Raw genomic sequence first — 17,922 nt, 5'->3', positions numbered from 1 at the left:
ATTAACGAAAACATATATAAAGCATTTTAAAGGTAAGCGAACAACGGTTATGTTAAGTTACTACCACAATACTAGAGCCATGCTTGGAGCCCAGCTGTCAATGTAGATACAGTGCAGAAACTGTCATGCTATTCAATAGTTAAGACGTTGGGATCGTCTGAGTGCAGTGTGTCTAGAACCTTATGAGATAGCTATTCAGTGTGAAGTAACCTGCCGATACCCTATGTAGGTAGTAAACATGTGATTGCAAGGTAACTAACCAAAATATACATAAACGTAACTGTACAGAATAGACCTATCTGCGGCTTATGAATGTCCATTACGTATTATTTCCAGGGTAACGATGCCTTATTTTAAATTTAAACTGTAGCATGGTAATTCAGGTTTTAGGTTATAAAATCCAGTATGTAGCATGCTAAAGTAACAGTGCATGAACTAATCTTAATATTCCAACTGTACAATACCAAGTAGGTTAAACCGTGAGTCAGCTGGTGTGCCTTTGCCAGTCATTAAGGTAGTTAAAACAAGCTATTGCGTTATGATTATTTTACTGCTGCATATTGATAAAAATCACAGTCTCAAGCAAGAGTGGGTTGGGACATTGCATGACAATGAAAGTAACACAGGTGTGTGGTATAGTGTGGAAGCATGCTGCGGCACTACAGTGATTTGTGAGGATGGATTAGAGTCTATAGTTCGGGTGATTAATAGTTTAGTCTCTGCGTTGTGGGCTGAGTTATTGGTCACGGGCCGCGGCCTGTATGAATTCGGGTTGCCTCACCCTATGCCCGTTCTGGTGGCTCTGCTTGTGCGACTGGGTAAGTGTAGGCCGCTTTGGCTCCCTTTGGAAAGGATTTCCGGCATAGTTTTCAGGTGGGTCAGTGAGGAGTGGATGAGGTTGCAGCAGGGGGCTTCTCCCTTATTCCCGGCATCATGTGGGGTTGGTACCTTGTGGCCACAGACTCGGTTGCCTCTCGGGGTCGGGGCTTTCCCATGATGGGCGCTGTGGAGGGCCCTGGAGGTTGTCCGCCACCAGCGGCGGGCGGCTCTCCTGCGGTGTGGTCGGAGTCTCCTAATGTTCTCCTGCCTGGATGGGTGTTCCGCCCGTCGGTGCGTGGCGGCTTTTCCCAGGGTCTGCCCGCTCTGCCTTGCAGCCTGGATCTGCCTCATCTTTTCTCGGTGTTTGAAGGTTTGATGTGCCATCCGTCTTTCCAGCTTCTCCCAGAACCGGCTGAGCAGTGTATCTAGACGCTCGTGTAGAGGCTGGGTGGGAGTATGCTCTGTAGTTTGGTCGGAGGTTGCCATTTTATGAGCGTCTGCTTGTCTTTGTGTTTCATGCTCTTGGTTGTCTTCAACAATTGCAGTCGATTTAAGTTTAAGGTACATGCTTGTATGGACCATCATAACCCCCACTGGTCCGGGGAGGAGGGGGTAGGGAGGCCCGATGCTTCAGGTGCCGCTTGGTTTGGCGAGTCGGGAGATCGTCCGTCTCTTCCCACCACCATGCGTTATAGGCCCCAAGTTCCCGGCCCATATTCCCAGCGGGTTTGTAGAGTTTGTGAGGTTTCCTTCTGTACCCCTGCTTTCACAGTGCCAGTTGCGGTGGGTTGAAGGACCAATTTGGGTGAGTTTTCCTCCGTTTTCCGCCGAAAATCGGGCCCAGGCTCGGGAGCTCACAGAAAGCGTGTCTGCTCAGCTCCCCGGTCAGCCCCCCCCCCCCCTATACACTTTGTATTTCTAACACTATAGTGTCCTTTAAAAAAAAAAATCTTCTGTAAAGCTAGTGTTGTGCTTTAGTTTGTAACCGATGGGTGATGTCCAATGTTACTATGTAGCATTTCGTGTTTCTGTGCAGATTGGATTTCACTCCATGGCTTGCCCCCACCCAAGAACAAAGAGATGAACAGTTAAAGGTTTTCCAGATGCAACTGGACATCGCCAAACGATTGGACCTTCCTGTGTTAGCAAATATAAACACTGCTATCCAAGCCAGATAAGCTGATAAATGATAAACTGTGGAAAGAGATTTACAAGGGTTCTTCAAAGTGCATTCACTTTCGTCCACATGTGGCATGACACGGTGCCTTTTACATCCATTGTAGCAACCATAATTATTGATTTTACCAGTATGACAACAGCAGATAAGTAAGGGTTAATACCAAATCATAGAAATAAAATATTATTTCTACATTTGGTAGCGCTATGTATGGATTCATTTTTATTATCTGTTGAGTGACATCATGCGTGAGGTATACATGTAGCTTTTTCCAAAGCTCTCCAGTTTAGTTAAAACAGGCAAGGCAAAAAAATGCTTCACCCTAAAACTATTTTTTTTTTACAATCTCAGAAACATCCATTCTCGTTCAGCCGGGAGGCAAACAATTGCTTTTCTTAACCCCTTAATGACCAAACTTCTGGAATAAAAGGGAATCATGACGTGTCACACACGTCATGTGTCCTTAAGGGGTTAAGGAACAAGGTAAGAACATTTCACAATTAAATGGTAAATATAGATGATGGTGGTACAAAATAGAAGAAAATCACCAATTAGCCTATTTTCTAACTCGACAATTATGTTCTAAAATGTACAGTTCTTTTGAAAATTCCTTACAATTGAAAGTTGAATAACATCGTGGCTTAACTTTTGCAAACTCAGTCATTGACTCACACTTAACTGAGTAAGCCCCACGATGTTTATGTGATGACATTTTCTCCTGTTTTCCTTGCAGACGTTCACAAGGTGTTGTTACATAACTTTGCCGGCCGGCCCTCGGTGGCCCTGGAAGGTGTGCACGCTGCATATTTTTTCTCTTTCCCTCCGGCTATCACAAGGAATGACCAAGTAAGACAAAAGCCTGTTGCTGTGGATCGATCACCTCACTGTCACTGGAGGATGTTGCTGGTGGCCAGGCAGCCATCTTTCATCCTTTCCAGCAGCAGCATGTCTTTTATACATTTTTATTGTGGCAATTACTCAGATACATTTGAAGTTGCAAATTATAATATGAATTAAAATCATATCAAAGATTGTATTTATTTTTTTAAAGTTGTACTGCAATTTAAATCTTTTTTTTTCAATAAATTGGTTTTAGAAAAATGCAAATAGATGCTTGTTGTTTTTATGTAGTCTAGCTATAAGAAGTGCGGCTGAATCATCTTTCAGTGTTTCAATGTGAATCTTAGACTTGAATCACAATGTTCAAAGTTTCATTGACAGCAACTTATAAAAAAATAGGCTGCAGATATCAGCGGCCAATCAGATTGCTGGGATTTGCAGAATAGCTCACAGCAACCCATTGTGCAGGATACGGCAAATGATTCCTCAAACTATCTGACGGTGCTCTGCTCCATACATGGTCAAGGCTAACTGGAAATCTTTTATCTCACTTTGTATAAGAAAATAACAACCTCTATACAATGTATAAACAAGAGGTTTACAAATAGAAAAGGTCAGAAACCACTTATATGGACAGTTTTTCACATGCAATATAAAGGGTGTATAATATTTCTGATTAGATCAACACCACACCGGTATGCAATACATTAACCATGAAAGGACCACAAAGACCAGAAGTGGAACAGGCGTGTTTTAGCCCAAAAATCGAACCCAGCAAGTTTCAATCCCTGTGGGTTTTGGTCAAGCTTGGCAAAGACCCAGGAGGGTTGGAAAACAGCTGAATAAATCACGTCTACTTCACTGATTGTGGACTGATGTAATTTGTTTTCTTTCATGAAGAATTCTGATGGCAGAACAACTTTATTAGATGTAAAACAATTCGGATTTTAGACCAAGCTAGCAACAATGAGAAATACAGCTGACTTGCAGATCTTTTCCAGTTTGGATATTTTAGGATATAATTTGAAATTCACTTTAAATTTATTTAGTTTAGTTTCTGACATGTCCCACTATAGTGAATAACTTTGTCTGTTTAATACAGAACAGATAGAATGGAATCTTCATCCCCCGGTATCAATCTCATTGCAAAACAGGCGCCACTTACTGAAATAGCAATGAGAGACTCTAAATTCACAAACAGCCTCTGTTGATTGGCCGGAGCACAAACTAATGCTGACAGCTCATGTCCCCAGCCGATTCAGCTGTCAGACAGCTTTGAGTGTGGGCAAAGGAAAACAGCGTGGATCTACAAAGACGCACATCCGTTTTACAGCATTTTGGCAACAAACATATTTTAGCTCCTATGAAAGAAGCAATAGGTAAAATAAAAGTTTAATGCTTCTTTAAACCATTTTAGTACGTCTGTTTATATTAAAGGGGGGAGATCTCTGAAACAATGAGAAGGAAAGTTCCAAAGGTACGAAAAACAGTTTTAGTGCAGCACTGTTGATACAGTAGCAGCAATGGTAATATGTGTTGGTAATGAATACAAACAAAACCCCTGTTTTATTAAGACATGCAGGCTCCTATTCTGCTTTTTATTTTCCCACTATTCCCTTAGCAATAAAGAAAAAAACAATGAGAAAAAACATATGAAAGAGTTAACCCAAATTGCTTAGCACCACATAAACCAATCAAACAGCATAATATATAATGCAACAGCACACTCCCACTTTCTTTGCTGCTCCCTCAGACCAGTTAAGTATCTCTGTTTTTTAATTAGGTTTTACTGTAGTTCTATTTGGGTTATTTGCCTTCTCCTTTATATTATTTGCATCTTACACTGCTTGCAGGCAGTAGGACATCGCTATAGGGTGTTTTGTCCTTCTTTAATTAATTGTCCACGTGCCCCTTCATCTACTGAGGAGTGCAGAGAGTCACAGAGAGTCTCCTCTTTCCCCTGGAGTCTTCTTCTTTTCTCTACTGCGGCTAATTTCGGTCTGCTTGGGTTACTGTGCAGGTGCACTCGCGAATCGCATCAGCCATTTTGCTTCTCGCCCACTGTGCACATGCAGTTGTGTTTGCAGCTGCTATATTTCTGGTGGTATACGTGTAGAAGCACGCTCAGAGCCTAACAAGGCCTGAATAGAGCGCAAATTCTCCTTTCTCTCTGGTGGCAGACCAACCGCTCCTTTCCCTTTCCTCCCCTTGTGTTGTGAGTGTTTCTGTTTGCTGATTTCACCTTCTACCATTTAGAGTTCAGTCAGGTAATCGGTAATTAACTGCCAGGGTATATTTACACTGTGACTGCTGGGCTTCATGTATGCTGGGTGTGAACTCTCTACTTGATTATTTCTCCCTAGATTTAGTGTCTCACTTGTCACTGTACAGTCTGGTGGTGATGGCTCATCTGCCGGATTTTCAGTTGATGGGCTCCCCTATCCCCAGGTGTGGAGAAGATATCACTCCTTTGGCATCTGAAGTATTCCAGATTTTACTGGATTCCACATTGTCAAAGTCCATCAATAGAGCCCTGGTGTCTGTGATGGCAGCTATGTCCTCCTTCATATCCTAGTCTATTGCTCAAGCATGCCCAACAACTAGCTCTTGCCTACTCCCAGGCCCGTGGGATAGCAGTGCCTAAGCCTGAAGATGCAGATGAAAACTAAACATTTGTTGGCCTTACTATCAGATGACAGGGTAACTACGGTACAGATGGACAGTTCAGCAACGATCAAAGATGGCACGATACCACCACACAAAAGAGCACAGAACTTTCAGAGTCTGATGTCAGTGAGGAGGATGAGGCTAGGTCAGGAAATTTCTATTGGGACTCCAATGAGGAGGTGGCTTCAGATGAGTAGGATATGGCTTCCAAGCCTCTTTCTACCTAGTGAATGTGTTTTATAAAGTTCCTGTTAAAAGTGATCTGATGCTTTGAGAGTGTGGTAGTGCTGCTGTTGGGGTAGGCTTCCTAAATGTTTTTGATCTATGCAGTCTGAAAAGCTAAATGATTCTGTTGTATAATTAGGTTTGATTAACCGACTTTGGGATTGTGGGATATTACTTATGTACATGAGACTTAAATTCCAAAACCTATTCTCATTTTTGTATAAGCTTTTCAAATGATTTTATATATTTTGGTCAACTTTTAAAGCGATTTAACATGTTGAAAAAATATTGTAATATTTTAATATATAATATACATTTTATATATTATATATTATTGATATTTTAAATATTTTTTAAAAATATATGTGGAAAAGTTTATACAAATATATTAAATTATTTGACAAGCTTTTACAAAAATATTAAATTGCGGCCTTGAATAGCTTTCATTTTCCATTGTTTTCGGAGTTGAAGAGGGATTCCTAACTTGGAGATGCATTAATAAAATATTCTATTTATCTGCAATAATTGGATAACCTGTTCTGATCTGATCAGTTCATAATTGTATTCACTGAATTGTGACTATAAAATAACAGATTAAATTAATTAATGTTTGCTTTAATTTTAATAGTAAAATAAGGAACCAGAAAAAAATTAAAATAAAAGTTGACTTACCCGAAGTTCTTCCTTTGTGTTGAAGCTGTCCAGAAGTTGCTGGTAATGCCTGTCTGTCATTTGTCGCAAAAGTGATAATAAAGAAGCCACAAACTCACCCTGCGAGATAATGATAAAATCAAAACTCAATGAATTATTATGACATAGATTATTTAATGACACCCAGTAAGTACGAACGTTTGTCATTTTACAGATCTGTCCATGAATGACTTCAATTAAAATCAAAAAGATATTGCGTTAAGTCGCTATTGTTGGCTCCTACAATTCTGGGCCTTATGTAGTTTTCCCAGATTATTTGAGAATACGTTTAATTCCACTAGGACAATTTTATATTCTATGAAAACAAATTCCAACACACAACAATTTCTGTGAGGCATTCAAGAATGTAGCAGACTGAGAAAGTCTACCGTATATATTCGAGTATAAGCCGACCCGAATATAAGCCGAGGCCCCTAATTTTACACAAAAAAACTGGGAAAACTTATTGACTCGAGTATAAGACTAGGGTGGGAAATGCAGCAGCTACTGGTAAATTTCTATATAAAATTAGATCCTAAAAAAATTATATTAATTGAATATTTATTTACAGTGTGTGTATATAATGAATGCAGTGTGTATATAATGAATGCAGTGTGTGTGTGTGTGTGTATGAATGCAGTGTGTGTATGAATGCAGTGTGTGTGTGTATGAAGTGTGTGTGTGTGAGTGAGTGCAGTGTGTGTGTATGAGTGCAGTGTGTGTGTATGAGTGCAGTGTGTGTGTATGAGGGCAGTGTGTGCGTGATGCAGAGTGTGATGCAGAGCCTTGGTGGGGGGTGGGCATTTTTATTATTTTTTTTAATTTTATGGCAGGACAGGAGGCTTCATATTTGCTTTACCTTCTTTACTGAAACCTCCAGCAGCAAAGAAACAGTTAACAGAACTTTTCAAAACAACCAATCAGAACAAAGCAACAGTAGTATAAAACCCCTAAGCAGGCTCTTCCACTTCCTCTTTCTTTGCTGCTGCCTCCAGGTGAGCACTCACCAACTCAGAGTTGTCTCTGCTCTGGGTTGTTTTTCTATCCTACATGCTGCTTGCTTATTTGAACAGTCTGTTTAATCAGTCTATTTACTAGGTTTGTTTTAGCAGCTTAATTGCTGCATTTATTTAGGCAGGCTTCTTGCTGAATTTATTTTAACAGTTTATTGCTGTGTTTATCTAGGCAGTCTTTTGCTGGCTTCAGCTAGGCAGTCTCATGCTGTGTTTAGCTAGGCAGTCTCATGCTGTGTTTAGCTAGGCAGTCTCATGCTGTGTTTAGCTAGGCAGTCTCATGCTGTGTTTAGCTAGGCAGTCTCATGCTGGGTTTAGCTAGGCAGTTTATTCTGTGTTATTTCCTATACCACTCCATGCTATGTAGCATGCAGTTTTCTCTCTCTGCTGCATGGGGACTGGATGTCCCTGCTTTAATGCTTTTACTCTGCCTGTACTCTGTTTCCCCTCCCTGGGTCCCCCTGCTGGGCTCTGTAGCCCATACCCTTTCTCCCTTATTCCCCACCTGCTCCCCGCGGCCCCTGGCCGCTTGCTGAGCGACTTTTTCAACCGTGGCAGTGCTGCGGCGGCCATTTTGTTGGAGCCGTGGCGGCCATTTTGTTGGAGCCGCATGGGCTCCATGCATTGCATACAGCCCGGTCTCACCCACCGAGCTGCCCTGCTACCTGCTGGCCATGTGGCCAGCCTTCCCTCTCCCTATACAAGGGGAGATAGCCCAATATTTCAGCTATCCCCCTACTTACTGTGCCTGTCTCACATGCTGCATGTGTGACAGATCCTGGATAGCAGGATCTGTCCCAGGCACTCTCACAGCTCACACTGCAGCTTACTATGATGTCTGATGCAATGTGACTAGGTTCTCTACCCTAGCAGTAAGCTTGCCACACCTTTTGCTACTAAGGAGAATCTTAGATTTACAGGGGTATTACTGCTCAAATAAATATTTTTGTTTAAAAATCATTGTGTAACAAGACTATGCCACATGTGATATATGCTAATCAAGCCTTTCTCTCAACAAACATTATATGGTCTGTTTTCAGCACCTAGCTCCCCTGCCAAGGTTTTGCTGCCCTTCCTGCAAGGGGCTTAAAATTCTCCACTATACATACACTTCAAATGTATCTTATTATTATTATGCCTGTGTGGTCTGTGGCTGTGCATCAGCTTCTAGCTGTATGGACCCTTCTACCCCTCAGGGGGGCTAACCGACCCCACATACAGTCCTGTCATAACCGTAATGAGAGGGACCCCCGCACTACTGGGTGTACAGACCTCTATGATACCACCCTGAGGGTGACCCCCTCTTACCTACAGCCCTGCTGGACCTGCAATGCCCGGTTATGGTTATATGAGGGTGACCCCCTCCTGCCGTCTGCACTGCTGGACTGGCAATGTCTGGCTACTTTATTATTATACGGCTAACCACTACAGCACTACTGTACCTACAGTGTCCGATTATGTTCAGACTGAGGGTGACCCCCTCCCCTGCTGGCCTATACTGCATAGTATGCTTGTGCTTGTTGGGTGACCCCCTCTTGCACGCTGGGTGACCCCCAGCTGGCCGCACCAGGTATCACTCAGGCAGTGTTACCTCTATGGCAGTTATGCAATCACGTCTGAAGGCCAACCACTACGGCACTACTGTACCTCCAGTGTCCGATTATATTCAGACTGAGGGTGACCCCCTCCTCTGTTGGCCTATACTGCATAGTATGCTTGTGCTTGTTGGGTGACCCCCTCTTGCACGCTGGGTGACCCCCAGCTGGCCGCACCAGGTATCACTCAGACAGTGTTACCTCTATGGCAGTTATGCAATCACGTCTGAAGGCCAACCACTACGGCACTACTGTACCTCCAGTGTCCGATTATATTCAGACTGAGGGTGACCCCCTCCTCTGTTGGCCTATACTGCATAGTATGCTTGTGCTTGTTGGGTGACCCCCTCTTGCACGCTGGGTGACCCCCAGCTGGCCGCACCAGGTATCACTCAGACAGTGTTACCTCTATGGCAGTTATGCAATCACGTCTGAAGGCCAACCACTACGGCACTACTGTACCTCCAGTGTCCGATTTATATTCAGACTGAGGGTGACCCCCTCCTCTGTTGGCCTATACTGCATAGTATGCTTGTGCTTGTTGGGTGACCCCCTCTTGCACGCTGGGTGACCCCCAGCTGGCCGCACCAGGTATCACTCAGACAGTGTTACCTCCATGGCAGTTATGCAATCACGTCTGAAGGCCAACCACTACGGCACTACTGTACCTACAGTGTCCGATTATGTTAAGACTGAGGGTGACCCCCTCCCCTGCTGGCCTATACTGCATAATATGCTTGTGCTTGTTGGGTGACCCCCTCTTGCACGCTGGGTGACCCCCAGCCGGCCTCACCAGGTATCACTCCAACAGTGTTACCTCTATGACAGTTATGCAATCACGACTAAAGGACAAATCTCCCGTGCCCAGAAGGTCACTTGTCCTGTCCTCATGCCACCCCGCTGACCTCACTGCCAGAAACCATCGGTACCCTACAGGGGACACTCCACCGGCCATCCTAGACGCTACACCGAGCACCCCTGGTACGCGTTGGCTAACGGATGGATTCATCTAGAGGATCAGTCTTCATGACGGAGTCCGGAAAGGTCCCCGCAGACACCTGATACAGGGTTTGCACTCTATCCGGGACTAACCACTGGATGTCGATGACACGCGGACACAGATGTTTCCTCGGGACAAATGGCGCGTTACAGCTTGGAAAGCGAATAATACTAAATTCCGTTTTGGAATGTACCTATATGACTTATAGGTATCACCTAGTTGGTTTCTACCCCTGAGAGCCGCAAAACGGGGATCAAGGTTACAGAATCTTGGACCGTTCCAGGAGCAATGCGCATGACCAAAGAGGCGTCCATTCCGAAGTTGCCATGCTGGGCGAAGTGTGCGGAGGAGTGGACTCCCGCCCCATCCCCATCGTACATGCTCCCAATGCATATGTCGCCTGTGGACACTTTGAGACGGAGGGCACTCATTCCCTCAGAGCTGCTCGGCGTGGATGATTGGTTCTCTCCCTCAACTGGACATGAGAGAAACCCACATGGATTTGCCATCAACATAGACATATTGACTCTGACTCGCTCCCAGTCAACCCAGTTTCTGGTCTTTCATAGGATATTCGGTCCAGGCATGCTCCGCCACCCGAGGACCAAGATGTCTGTCTTCAAGGAAAATGCCCGTCGTATGCTCCGCAACCTGCGGGTCACACTTAGGGGCCCAACCCGGTCGATTGACCAGTTGTTCGCCATCGAGGCCATACCTCCAGGATTCGGTACTATCAGCCGCTCCAACATGACGCTTTCTCGGGTCCTCGGCCTGGTATAGCCGAAGCATGTGACATTCGGATGAAGATCATCTAAAACTTTGATTACTCCGACATAGGGGGACCTGGCCTACCTAGGAGTTTCGGACCCCAACCAACTTTGGCCTGGACTCTGGAGTTCAAAGGAGGAACCTCTTCACGCCAACTGCATGGAACTACCTGCAGGTTTGTTCAACGTTTACAGCTTTCCCAGGGGAAGTGGTACTGCTCGCTACCTTCCGGCCTGGACTTATCACTGGTTGCCCACTTTGGACTGCAGTCGGATCTCACGTAGGATCGCTATCTATAGCGTCTGGACAAGTATTCATCATTTGTGACAATGTCTGCGGGACGAGACACTCATGTGGCGGACGGCTTCATCCGACCATGGAGAGACCCCAATGATTGGTTGCCTCACCCTCCGGGGTCTCGACTACTGGCATGATTAAATTCGGTACGAACTGCCATACTGGAGCGGTTCTCCAGCTGGCTGCCGGACCCTCAGCAAGGCGAGGGACGCGTTTTCCAAGCTTGGTCTCCTTCGGGGCGTACACATTCTGTTTACTTCCAGGATACTTCAGGCTTTGCTTCAGACTGAATTCCTGGGAGTGTCGTTTCGCCTGGCCACACCACTTTGGAGGAGTCCTCCGTGCTTTCCCCTTTTGCTGGAGTTTGCCATGGGAAGGCAATCTACGACTACCTGTCTCCAGGTCCTGTGTGGGATCCACAGGGGTAGCCTGCCATGACTGGTGTCGGGAGAGATGTTTGGGTCCTTATGGCTGTCCCCATTGTCTGGCTGAGTTGCCCTCTCAGGGTAGGATCGTATGGGGCCATTCACGTCCTATGTCAGCTAGAGGACGACTCATGTGCGTTTTCGCAAGATTCTGGCATTGGTAAGGATCTCGTGGTCTGCAGTCTACCAAGAGGAGTATACCTTACAGGAGCCCTATCTCTTGCTATTCCTCGAGTCTAGTGGTATCGTGTGTTCTGCATTTCCTTGAGGAATGACCTGATGACAAGGACTTGCCTTGCGCCAGTTTTTCCGCTTACGGTTTTCCCCAGTGCATCTTGTATTTCATGACGTTCTGACGTCATGGTATCGACGTAGTGTCTTCTTCCTTCTTGCCGTTCAGTACATCGGTTTCTGCTCCAGACATATTTCATTTCTATTCGTCCTCTGTGTTGTACCCCTACTCTCCGGATAGGCCACGGCTCTGACAGGTTGTACACGACCATGTAGATCCAGGATCTGGTTCTTTCCTCCGTCTACTCATGGACAGCTGTTGATTTCTGCGTACGGACGTTTTGATCTGTTTCTGCATTTTCTATACACCGCTGCTTGGTTTAGGGTATGGGTTTTCCATTCTCCTTTCATTTCAGTCCTATGTCATATTGCTTCTGGTTCTACTATTTGGGCGTTAAAATTGCAAATATGAAGCCTCCTGTCCTGCCATAAAATTAGGGATTATTCTAGCCTCGGTGAGGGAATAATCTAAATTTTATTAAAGACAGGAGGCGAATATTTCCCGCCCTTTTCTTACGTTCCCTCCCTGGATTTGGGTCTTATAATTAATTGGGGATATTGTTATGTTTTGTGAATGCATTGTTTTACATAATAAAGGTTATTTCTATTATTTAGTGATTGTCTGTGTGCATTTTTATTCATCATGTTTGTGTTGTAATTATGTTTCGTCCATGCCTTTTAGTTTAGGTACATACTAGATACTAGGTCTTCATAAGATCTGTAGACTTTGTTTATTCATCAGGTATTATAATGTGCAAGTGATATTGTATGGATATGACATCTTGCCTTGACAGTTTACTTTCACGATGTTTTCCTTTTTCTTGCAGTGTAATCTATTTTCTCTCTGGGCTTGAAGATTATTTCTCTGGATGTGTCTGCTTCAAGGTGGATTCGTTGGTTTCCTTGCTCTCCTGCTCGACCTCATCAAAGAAAGAGGAAGTGGAAGAGCCTGCTTAGGGGTTTTATACTACTGTTGCTTTGTTCTGATTGGTTGTTTTGAAAAGTTCTGTTAACTGTTTCTTTGCTGCTGGAGGTTTCAGTAAAGAAGGTAAAGCAAATATTCGCCTCCTGTCTTTAATAAAATTTAGATTATTCCCTCACCGAGGCTAGAATAATCCCTAATTATTATAATTGTAATATTTTTTTTGTTATATTAATATTTTTTCCATTTTATTATTATTTTTTATTATTATTAATATTTTATTATTTAAATTTTTATTTATTTTTTCGTCCCCCCTCCTTGCTTGTTAGCTGGCCTGGTGGTCCAGTGGTGTGCACTGTGTAGGAGGGGGCTGGCAGGAAGCATTTACTTACCTCTCCTGCAGCTCCTGTCAGCTCCCTTCTCCTCTGCGCCGGTCCGGTCAGCTCCCTCTGCAAGTCCCGGTGTAACTCTCGCGGCCACGCTTTGACCCCGCGGCTCTCGCGAGACTTACACTGGGACTTGCAGAGGGAGCTGACCGGACCAACGCGGAGGAGAAGGGAGCTGACAGGAGCTGCAGGAGAGGTAAGTAAGAGCTTCCAGCCAGCCCCCAGTCTGTATTATGGCAATATAAATTGCCATAATACAGACATTGACTCGAGTATAAGTCGAGTTGGGGTTTTTCAGCACAAAAAATGTGCTGAAAAACTCGACTTATACTCGAGTATATACGGTATATTCTTGGGTAAACCGTGTGTATAGGTGAAATGGGACTCACTGGTTTGTTTTTGTTTTTTTATTGCATACAATACCCCATTGGAAATATACTAATTTACAAATGTAAATAGCAAACTACTCTGTTAGGTTAATACAAATTTGGACCTCAAAGTAGCTGCTTGTAAAATCTAATATATATATATATATCATATACATATATACAAACAATAGTTTTGGCACTCTATTTCCGAAAGACAAAATATAAGAAATTGCTTTGCGTATAACATAGAAAAATGCAACAAAAGGGGTGCACTCGTTTGACAAACTGTTCATTAATGCAAAAACAACATTTCAAGCCCACCAGGACTTTTTCAAGATCAAGTGTATGTATAAATAGTGCTAACATATTAGGGAGCATATTTTATTTATTTGCTCTCTATATAATGTTACTGTTTCATCCACTTTATCTTATTCATACACTTGATCTTAAAAACACACAGTGGGATCAAAATGTTGATTACAATTTTTTACCACTGTTTTTGTTTCATTAAAGCATAGTTTTAATAAACGTGCACCATGTATGCAGCATTTTTCTCTCTATATATACACACATACAAGTATACTATAAGTAACAAAAAAGGAGGGGTAACAAGAGGAAAGACTTTCCTGTCAGAACGCTCTGATTGGTTGGCTTACAAACTAACCAATCAGTGCGATATGCCTGAGATTGCACAGCACGGGAAAGCCCTTATAAGGACCCATACAAGTTCAGTTGGTGTGGAGTCCTCAATGGGAACATGGATTGTTTATTATTGTGTCACTTTTTTTTCATTTGTCATCACTTTGTTTTGTTGTGATCCAGTCCATTTCTAAAAATTTTAATAGCAACATTGATTTTTTTATGGGTTTTTGGCCTTTTTTTGTGGTTGAAAAAAAAGTTTCAAGAAGAAAGAAGTCATCTAATTTAGTTATTTGGCCCCTCCTTACAAATATTAGTGGGTAGGTAAGGTATTTGAGTGGGTTACTTTTGTTAACACTGTCCAAAATGTGTGGGCTAGACAATCGTATATCGACTTCCCTTGTATAGTTCATTATTATGCCCCACCGCCACCCACGGATGGGGCTGGGGAGGATAATAGGTCACCCGGCTGTTAATAAATAGCTAACACTCACCACCCATGGGGATCAGGGGGGCACTATGCCCCCCGCCCCCCACCACCGCTTTTTTATTTTAGTTACAGCCCCTTGTCCTCACTGCTTTATTATTGTAATTGGAGACCCACTGTAGGGTTATCAGATCACTGTTCACCCCCTCATTCTTTATTTCTAACCCCCCCATCCAATGCCCATGAGTGGAGGTACAGGGGTATAAGGTCCCAGATGCTAGTTTATTATCTTGCAATGTAAAATATTGCCATTTTTAAGGTAGGGCAGTTCTTCCGCTCCTATGAGTCAGACTCGATTCTGTGAAGTGTAGTGTCTTCTCGCATTCCATGAAGATATTGAATGTCCTCTAATGCTTATCACAGGGAAGCACAGGATTCAGTGCTTTGCTGCGAGAAGCATTTAATTAGAAGAGCATGGCACTTTCCTCACATGCATTTCTCAACCCCAATACTTCTCTACGAGAACATTGACTTGGACGAAAAGACAAACAGGAGACAGCTCCATGAACATGTTATGGTAGTTAGAGCACGAGGCTGCAAGGAGTGAGTATCAGGCCTGGAAAAGGGGTTGGTAATCTATTTTTTTTTTATAAATTTAGGTGGGCTCTGAAAATAAATAGGAAGTAGAACATTATAGCTTTAGGAATAAATGTTTGCATTTCTAACACTATAGTGTTTCTTTAAATCAAGGTCATGGACAATCATAAAACATTTTTTATACATGAAGTTCTATCCTTTTCAAACCACTATTGGATATATTTGTGTTGCTCACTTATCTAGTAGACAGTCAGAAATTTGTAGCCTTTGCTTTTTTCCACAAGATTTATAACTAGAGTTTTAGAGGATATTTTAGAATTTTTTTTAAGCCCCGGTGATTAAAGCCTATGATAAAGAGAGAAATGAATTTTGAATGAAGGCCAGGGACTGTTGGAAGACACAATTTAAACTGTACTATACTTCACATTTAAAAAGATAAATTCTCAGTTAATGTTCTATTTTAGCCAAGAAAGAAGTCATTTGAGAATCCAATTCAATCCTAGAACTCTTTGACAAATCAGTCCCAGTGACTATACATGTAACTTCACTTTCAAAAGGTATATAGTAAACAGAAATGATGGCTAAACGTAGAACTACAGAGGAGAGATTTATCAAGCCAAAACACTGGAACTATTCTGGGGCAAAGGGCTAAACCCAACAGAATACCTCTCAACACTTTACACACAGAATAGCACCTGTTTTGTTTTGAAAGATCTTCTTCCAAAAGATTCTGATTGTAATGCTTGCTGTGTATATAGGGAACTGTAGTTGAGAAACATCTGGGGGTGAAACTTTTAGCTATTACTGGTTTATGCAATCTATAGCAGTCTCCCTCTGCAGCAGCAATCATCAAACACTATCACTTACAGTAACATCCTGAAACTGGAGTCGCATTACAGGGTCCGATGGCTGCGGTCTACTTGTAATCTCTAATATAGTTCTCAGTAGCATGTCCAGCAGGCTGTTCACGATCACATCAATTTCCTTCATGGCAGATTTCTCCTGAAATATGTCAAAGAGACAGAGTGTGTGATGAGCGGGATTCCACTGAACCTGAAGGAGCATTTGCAAAGGCTTAACGTTTAAAGTGAGATGTTCTGCATCAAACTAATACTGCTACAGATGTTTTGCTGTGGGGGTCTATTCAATATACAGTAAGTTGTAATGACTTGACAACAGATTTACAAAACTATGGATAAAAATAGAGTCGGAAAAATAATATTCAACTTTTTCTCACCTCTGCTGCATTGGCATAAACAACTCACCCCTTGTGAATAGACCTCTCTACACTTAATGCAAACAAAAAGCTACAACAGAAACACACTGGATATATATATATATATATATATATATATATATATACATACATATATATATATATATTAAAAGAACACTCTAAAGTTAAAAATAAATATATACATGTTTATAATGTTCATTTAGATTGTTATAAAAAAACAGAAGTTTACAATTGCCATGACACTTAAATTTAGTAAAGTGTAGATTCAGACTTCTTGTAACATTTATTGAAGTTTCTGTGAAGTCAGTCATCACTTTTATGATTTTTTTTTTTGTCAAACCCAATGTTTTTCATACAGAAAGCATTAAAGACATGGAATGCATGTACAGCAATCACCATGTTTCACAAAATCCAATGCTTCTCATAAGGAAGCATTAAATCCAAGCATTGCGGCATCGGACACATAACTAGATGAGCTTGGCATCATCATGTTTTATGTGACTACTCCAAACATCAAGACCTTGGAAAACAAAAGGTCTTAAGAAAGACTTGTCTCTAATGGCTGGCTGACAGCCACAATATAAGGAATCAAAGACGTACAATTAGTTTTGGCTATCTAAAGTAAATGGAGAACTGCAATAGGAGAGTCACGGATGCCACTACTCCAAGCTGGCACGTGACTTCGTTAAGTGGCCAATAAAATCACTATTTGCCTGCACTAGATGCAAAATGATAATAAAAAAATCCCTCTTAACACTACTCACAATTATCACTAGTATTAAACGCTGCCACCACCAAGGCATTTTACAAAAGGAGTTACCCCAACAAATCAGTTTAAACAAAACAAACAAAACAAAATGTAGCAAATTATTTATGAAATCAAAAATATGAAATGTGTCTCTTAATAAACTTAACCATTTGCTGACACGTCCCTTCTCACTTTTGGATGATGCAACACAGGTTTATATAAAATAATTAGACAAAGTTCCCTGTGCATATAATTCCTCCATTCCAGAGATATCTCACAAGACTTGTCTGTGAATAACTGGGTCCCCCAAACGGCTTTTAATGTTTGGACTTCTTTTGCAGGGAATACCCTCAGCATTATGAATATATATGTCAGGAAACACAATTATTAACCATTGGATTATAATTATTGGTTTTTTTTAACATGATTCTTAGAAGAAAAATTGCCTCCTGGCTTCTGCCGATTAGCAGATCAAAAGGGCATCAGCCTTTACTGTAGCAGAGATGCAAAAGGCATCTCTGAAGAAATGCACACATGAATGTCAATGGGTGCAATGTTTCACACCTGGCCAGAGGGACACAGTTTTTCTGTGATCTGAGAAATGGTGCATTCCTCTAGCAGGGGAAGCCAAATGAACCCTTCCAGTGCAGTAAATCAGTCAAATCATCCCTGTTATGTAATCATTCCATGTATTCACTACACACATTACATTTATTACAAATATTTTTGTTTACAATACAGCAATGAATCATGCTCGCGGAGCATGACAGGGAGTCATGCGACACCAGCAT

At 42.3% G+C, this 17,922-nt stretch overlaps 1 protein-coding gene across 2 annotated transcripts in view; it reads right to left on the bottom strand.

Annotated features, from left to right (window-relative positions):
• Positions 1 to 17,922, bottom strand: part of DOCK4 (dedicator of cytokinesis 4) — a 352,968-nt gene that overhangs the window by 94,402 nt on the left and 240,644 nt on the right. For both annotated transcript variants that reach the window (XM_063446880.1, XM_063446881.1), the window contains exons 25-26: positions 16,014 to 16,148; positions 6,401 to 6,499 (exon numbers count right to left, since the gene is read on the bottom strand). In XM_063446880.1, coding sequence (XP_063302950.1) covers positions 6,401 to 6,499; positions 16,014 to 16,148 — 234 coding nt within the window. The remainder of the gene's footprint in view (positions 1 to 6,400; positions 6,500 to 16,013; positions 16,149 to 17,922) is intronic.

This window comes from Pelobates fuscus, chromosome 3, assembly GCF_036172605.1.
Source record: "Pelobates fuscus isolate aPelFus1 chromosome 3, aPelFus1.pri, whole genome shotgun sequence".
In the NCBI taxonomy this organism is placed as follows: Eukaryota; Metazoa; Chordata; class Amphibia; order Anura; family Pelobatidae; genus Pelobates; species Pelobates fuscus.
Note: the sequence above shows the minus strand (reverse complement) of the source record. Positions and strands in the feature narration are given on the sequence as shown.